We start from the raw sequence: 7,384 nt of genomic DNA on the forward strand, positions 1-7,384 counted from the left end.
ATCTATTTTTAGTAGAAGGATACCAACGGTCGAATCTTCTTTGTGGACACGTGGCAAGGGTCCGTTGGAAGGCCACCCATAGAACTAGAGAACGGTTGACTCTGAGCAAATTGATTGTGGCCGTACCGAACTAGTAATACGCCGAATATCCTCTGATATTGTCTTGTAATGGACATGCAGTTGGAAGGATATTTTCATATGTGGCGTTCGTTCATTTGGTATTATTAGCTGGCTTGTCAGACTGCAGAAAAGTGAGTGAAGCAGGAGTGGCAGACAACTACTTAATCGTGGTTAAACATATGCTTTCTTTAGACGGCTGTTAAAGCAAGGCATTAGACTTGCCCCTTTAGACCTCGTCTAAAGTAGTTAGATGGCTTCTTCTAACTACGCATCCCTTTAGACCTCATCTAAAGGATTTAGACGACCTCGTCCAACTAGGCATCCCTTTAGACCTCGTCAAAAAGAGTTAGACGACCTCGTCTAAAGGAGTTAGACAACCTTGTCAAACTACGCTTCCTTTTATACCTCGTCTAAAGGAGTTATACGTACTCGTCTAACTACGATTCTCTTTAGACCTCGTCTAAAGGAGTTAGTCGACCTCGTCTAACTACGCTTCCATTTAGACCTCGTCTAAAGGAGTTAAACGTCATCGTCTAACTATGCTTCCCTTTAGACCTCTTCTAAAGGAGTTAGACGACTTCGTCTAACTACGCTTCCTTTTAGACATCGTCTAAAGGAGTTATCCTATCACGTCTAACTACGTTTGACGTCTAAGATATCCTGCTTTAGACCACGTCTAAAGTAGTATAGTTTTATGTATGCACCTGCACAAAACAAATAGATAACTTAAATTTATTCACAACTAAGTTTTAACAAAGATTATCAAAATAAGGTCAGCATAAAATAAGTTTATTCTCTACTTTATTTTAGTCAAAATAATTTGAACCAATAATTTCCCCCTTTTTATGATTTTAAAACTTAGTTAAAATATTAAGACAAATAGACACAGTCAATAGACAACAAAAGATCATATATTTATGTATTTGTAAAAGATCTGGGAAGGATAAACAACTTACACAAAAATTGCCCAAAAATACCAAAAGGTTGGGTCTTTTCCTATCCCTTTCTACCCTTGATTCCCCATGGGCCTTAAGCCGCATCTTTCCCCCCTTTTTAACATCATCAGAATCCTAATAAGCTCTTTCAACTCTTAAGAGCGCCTGATTTTTTTTTCTGCTTCATTCTTCCTACCTTAAGAACGTAGTCAAGAACTCTTTGGTTGTTCAGGACTTTGGTGGGTTTGAAGTGGACACCATGTCCAATGTCTTTGAGGAGATAGTAGAGGAGCATGTTGAGAGGAGCAGGATACCCAGATTGTTTCTTTAAAGAAGAGATCATCTTTGCCAACTTGTTGAAAAGAATCTTCGACCAGTTGATAGTTACACCCCTGGTAATAGCCACCATCATTTCAAAAACCTTATTACAGTAGATGTAGGAGGATCCCTTGGCCAAAAGGGACTTAGAGATGATGTCGTTGAGCAGGGTAAACTCGACTTTTAGGCAGGAGCTCTTCCCGTGAGATTAAACGGGAAAGAGATGCCCTTCGGAAGAGTTGTCTGAGAAGACGAGTTTCATCTAACACAGAATTTCATCGGAGGAGGAAGATAACTCAGATATCCATTCCAATGGAAGCTTGAAGAAAAGAACGAATGTTTCCTCGCTGAAATAGATACTTTTATCGTGAATAGTTGCACGGATGAATTTGTTGTTGAAGAATCTTGCAGTCTCGAAAAATTCACGAACTACCTGTTCGTGAAAGATGCAATGAACGCCCAAAAACTTCTTCAGCCCTAAAGTTTCAAGAGATTTAAACATAGTGACCATTTCTAGAATCACTAGAGAAGTGACTGATGCAAAGTATATTTGGAGAGATTTTCAGCGAGAGATTCCATTCGATATATTGCTTCAAAACTTGAGATTCAGATTACTAAGAGACACGAGATGATTTCTTAGAGAGATAAGGAGAAGATGTAGAATCACAAGAGGGATAATAAATTTCCTCGAATAAGAACATTAACTTTATAGATAGAAACTGACGAATCACTATTAAAGATCATTTAGTAGATAAACCGTCAAAAATGTAGAAATCTGTTCCCAAAAGACTCATCATAAAAAATGCAGCATTTAAAGATGATCATAAAAGTTTATCATTAATGATAAGGCGCGAAGTAGAGGGTCGTCATAAATTTTAGTCATATTTTTAATATTGAAAGACACGTGTCTTCAAGTTATTAGAAAAATGATTGTTCAGTTTTTGGCGGGAAGCGTACTTAGACAGCTCATGTAGCGGTGGACAATTGTCCCACTCGTCTGAAGATGAGAAGTCTAAAGATATACGTAGTTAGACGACCTCACATAACTCCTTGCGTCTAAGTTGGGTAGACGTCTGTTTAGACGTGGGCGTCTAACTGCGCTCGTCTCATAAACATCTAACAGATGTCTGTTTAATACATATATGTCTAGCTAACCTAAAAGCACAAGTCGCTTAAACAAGTATACGTCTAAATAGGTATTTTCTTTAGACGACTGATCTATTAGACCGATTGAGACCTCCGTCTACACACGTCTTCCTAGTTACTTGTAAACAACAAATTTCCCCTCAATTTGTGCATGATTAGTTCAAATAAATTAGTCAAGATCTACAAGTCCTAAAATATTTCTAAAGTGAGAAAACTTAGTCTCGGGTAGTGGCTGAATGAACACGTCTGCAACTTGTTGATCTGTTGGACATATTCAAGGCGGATATGCTTCTAACTGACATGCTCTTATATGAAATGATGTCTAATTTCGATATGCTTTGTCCTAGAGTGTAGCACAGGGTTATAGGTTATTGCAATAACACTTCTGTTGTCATAGAAAATTGGAGACTCTTCTGCGTAATTTCCATAATCCCTCAACTATTGTTGAACCAACAAAAGCTGAGAGCAGCAACTCCCTACTGCAAGATATTCGGCTTCAGCAGTAGACGTGGAAATAGACGTCTACTTCTTGCTTAACTAGGAGACTGGGCGATCACCAAGGAACTGGCAAGTTCCATTGGTGCTCTTTTGATCAATCTTGCACCCTGTAGAATCTATATCTAAGAAACTAGTTAGATTGAAACTGGTATCTTTCGGATACCACAATTCCACATTTTGAGTTCCCTTTAAATATTTTAAAATACGCTTTGCAACCACATAATGAGATTGTTTAGGATTAGACTAGAATTTTCCACAGATGCCGACATCAAACAAGATGTTTGATCGGCGGGTTACAGATAGAGCAAAGAACCGAGGATTCCTCTATAGGTAGTGATGTCAACACTTTGTCCATCTTCATCTTTGTCTAGCTTGCTGCAAGATCACATTGGAGTGGCTTCAGAAGAGCAACTTTCCATTCCAAACTTCTTTATCAGCTCCCTAGTATATTTGGATTGGTTGATGAAAGTTCCTTTTTCAAGTTGACGAACTTGAAGACCGAGGAAGAAGGTTAATTCTCCCATCATGCTCATTTCGAATTTATCCTGTATTAGCTTGGAAAATTTCTCACATAATTTGGGGTTAGTTGACCCAAATATGATATGATGAATATAGACTTGAACAAGTAGAATATGAGAATCTTTAACAAATTTAAACAGAGTTTTATCAACTGTGCCAATGAAAAAATCATGATCAAACAAAAATTTAGTCAAAGTGTCATACCAAGCTCTTGGAGCTTGTTTCAAACCATATAAGGCTTTTTAAAGTTTAAAAAGGTGATTTGGTAAAGAGTGATCTAGAAAAATAGGAGGTTGTTCATCATATACATTTTCATTTAAAGTACCATTTAAAAATTCACTTTTCACATCCATTTGAAAAACTTTAAAGTTCTTAAAAGATGCATAAGCTAGGAAGATTCCGATTGCCTCAAGTCTAGCTACAGGCGTAAATGACTCCTCAAAGTCAATTCCTTCCTCCTGTTTATATCCTTGAGCAACCAACCGGGCTTTGTTTCTCACAACTAAGCCATCTTTACAGAGCTTGTTTCGAAAAACCTATCTTGTTCCAATGACCGATTGATCAGTCGGTCTAGGAGTTAGATGTCACACTTTATTTCTCTAAAATTGGTTTAACTCCTCAAGCATTGCATTGATCCAATCTGGATCAAGCATTGTCTCACTGATTTTTTTGGCTCAATTTGAGAAATAAAGGCGGAATTTGCCATTTCATCCAATAACTGACGTTTTTTTCCTAAGAGGAGAGTTAAAATTGCCAATTATTAATTCTAGTGGATGATTTCTGTTCCATCTGAAATTTGATCCTAAAGGATTAGACGTCTGATCAGATGGCCCCGTGACGTCCGAACTGTCAACAACCTGTTGACTAGAAGTTTGAACATCTAATTGATTCTCAATTGGATCATCCACTTGATCAAACGAACAATTCCTTTTGACAGGAACTTCATCTTCACTATAAGATTCAAGACTTGTCGCTTCTAATATGTTAGCAATGTTAATGGGATCAATATAATTGTTTGCAAAAGATTCATCACAAATAACATAAAAGGATTCCTCAACAGTTTGTGTTCGATTATTGTACACTCTAAAAGCCTTACTGACTGAAGAGTAGCCCAACATGATTCCAACATTTGCCTTAGCATCAAAAGCGGTCAAATAATCTTTCCCATTGTTATGAATGAAACACTTGCACCCGAATACTCGAAAGTACGAAACTGTGGGAATTCTTCCATATAACAGTTCATAAGGTGTTTTGTCAAAGCGTTTATTCATTATTGACCGATTTTGTGTATAACATGTTGTGTTTATGGTTTCTGCCCAAAACTTTTGAGGAACACATGAGTCAGCAAGCATAGATCTCACTGCTTCCTTTAGTGTTCTAACTCTTCTCTCAGAAATGTCATTTTGCTATGGAGTTTTGGCACTAGACAACTCGTGTCTAATACTAGACTCCTCGAGATAGGAACTTAGGCGTCTGTTGGTGAACTCGGTTCCCCGATTACTTCTAATTGTGATAATGCTTAAAGATTTTTGGTTTTAAAGTCTTCTAAGGATCTTAATCATATTCTCAACCGTCTGATCCTCAGATCGCAAAAATACAACCCATGTAAATCTTGAAAATCATCAATAATGACTAGGGTGAATCTCATTCCTAAGCTCTTTATAGGAATTGGACCGAAAAGATCCAAATGTAAAAGTTCCAAGTACCGGTTGGATTGAGATTTCCCTTTACATTTGAACGATGATTTTCTCTACTTGCCTAACTAGCAAGCAGAAAAAACCTTGTCCTTTGAAAACTATAAATTGGGTAAACTAAAAACCAAATTATGCGAAAAAATATTGTTAATAGTTTTAAAATGAAGATGATTTAACCTCTTATGCGATATCCAATTTTGATCATGTTTGGCAATCATACATATAGGATTAGATATCTTATTTTTCCAGTTCATTTTGTAAGAGTTTCCTACCCTACTTCCGGTCAGTAGAGTATTACCCTGTGGATCCTTAACTAGGCATGCATGCGTTTGAAAATCGATAGAAAATTCATTATCACATAATTGGCTAATACTAATCAGGTTATAACATAGGTTTCAATAAGTAGCACGTTGTTATGGATAGAATACCATGGATAATCTTACCTTTACACATGGTCTTACCCTTGCTGTTATCCCCAAAAGTGATCTTAGGCCCTAAACAATCTGTAATTTCAGTTAGAAGCCGTCTATCTCCCTTTATGTATCTAGAGCATCCACTGTCCGGATACCAAACCGATTCCTCCAGGCAGTTAATATGATGTACCTACAAAAAAACATATTTACAATCTTTTAGTACCCACATTCACTTGGGATCTCGGTCAATCAGTCCCTTATGAATCCATATTTGAGTTATTCTGATGGATTTCCCTTTTTATGTTGTGATAAGTGCGTATGATTTAGGCTTAGCAGACGTCTTCGTTCTAGCAGCTGATCCATTAACTTTAAAGGATAGTTTTTGTTTAAAACTCCTTGACTTCTTGTTAGGTTTTGATATGCCAGAATTGATGGCTGCTTCCTTCATAGAATTCAACCAGCTTACAATTGGCATAACATAAATAATCTCATCCTTTAAGGTTAAATCCTCACAGCTTGGATCAGTTTCTTTATCAGTTAAACTCCCATTGACAAAGTTTATTGGCTTAAATTTGTATGTTGCTGAGTTTAACTTTTCACAGAACTTGTTTGAGTTGGCATTGTCAAATCCTAAAACGAATTTGCATCCGGCAGGCCTCAACATATAAATCTACTATCTGATAGTATCTCTAGACCTTATCTGGGAACTGACTATATATGTTAAACGTTGTTTTTTTAGACGAAAGAGTTTGAATCTTTTCCTTGAGCATCTCATTCTCAGATGAGAGCTTAGTCACGTTGTTTTCAGAAACTTTTGGTTCAAAAACTTGAGAGTTATTGGTTTCATATTTTGATTTCATTTCATTAAATAAGTCAGATAACTTCTTGTACTCAATGACCATGTCATTGAGTCCAGCAGTTAAATCATCTCTTGTAAACTCTTTTGAAGAGAAGTCGAATATCTTGGATTGGTCGTCTGCCATCAAGCATGTGACGCCTTCATTATCACTATCTCTAGATGAGTCATTTGAGTCGCTATCAGCCCACTTAGACTTGCTTTCAACGCTCATAAGAACCTTATGCTCTTTTTGGTTCTCCTTTATTTGATCGTTACAGCCATATATTTGAATCAGCTTCTCCAAAATTTCTTTAATGGAGGAGCATTACTTGATCTCATAAAATATATTCATATAGATTGACTTGTATAGAATATCTTTGGAAACATTGTCTAGGTTGTTCATAATACTATCTTCAGTTGTCCATTCACATCTTGGCTTCTCAATCTTTATAGGACCATTAGTGATGACATGCCACATATCGCAATCGAGGGCTGCCAAATGAGCTTGCATTCTCATCATCCAATAGTCGTAGCTTTCTTTCGTGAACAAAGGAATGTGGTAGACGACAAACATGTTTCGGTTTCTTGTTGGTGCTTGAGAATAGAAAACGAGGCTCTGATCCCCACTTGTTTAGATCGGTGCTACCAATAGAGACTAGGGTCTGACTATTGCTAACAACTTATGATACTTTTTGATATTAATCCTGTGAGAGATTAGTAAATGTTTTTATTCTTCACAAATCCTACAAACTCTTGAAACAGATTGAAGTGCGGAAGTGTTCGTCGGATTTGAAGATTTGAACAACTGAATGTAAATTGGCATAAAAGAAAGAACACGAGGAGTTTTGTAGATGTTCGGAGATAAAACTCCTACATCACCCCTTCTTCCACAACCAGAAAGAT

The 7,384-nt window shown here is 36.9% G+C and overlaps 1 protein-coding gene across 1 annotated transcript; it reads right to left on the reverse strand.

Moving 5' to 3' along the window:
* Nucleotides 1-1,635: 1,635 nt before the first annotated feature.
* On the reverse strand, nucleotides 1,636-4,807 carry LOC124943406. Its single transcript, XM_047483915.1, has 2 exons — nucleotides 4,394-4,807; nucleotides 1,636-1,806 (listed from the first exon to the last, which is right to left on the reverse strand). Exons 1-2 carry the CDS (start codon nucleotides 4,805-4,807, stop codon nucleotides 1,636-1,638), a joined length of 585 nt encoding a protein of 194 aa, XP_047339871.1.
* Between the last annotated feature and the right edge of the window lie 2,577 nt (nucleotides 4,808-7,384).

The sequence above is a fragment of the Impatiens glandulifera genome, chromosome 6 (assembly GCF_907164915.1).
Source record: "Impatiens glandulifera chromosome 6, dImpGla2.1, whole genome shotgun sequence".
NCBI classification, from domain to species: Eukaryota; Viridiplantae; Streptophyta; class Magnoliopsida; order Ericales; family Balsaminaceae; genus Impatiens; species Impatiens glandulifera.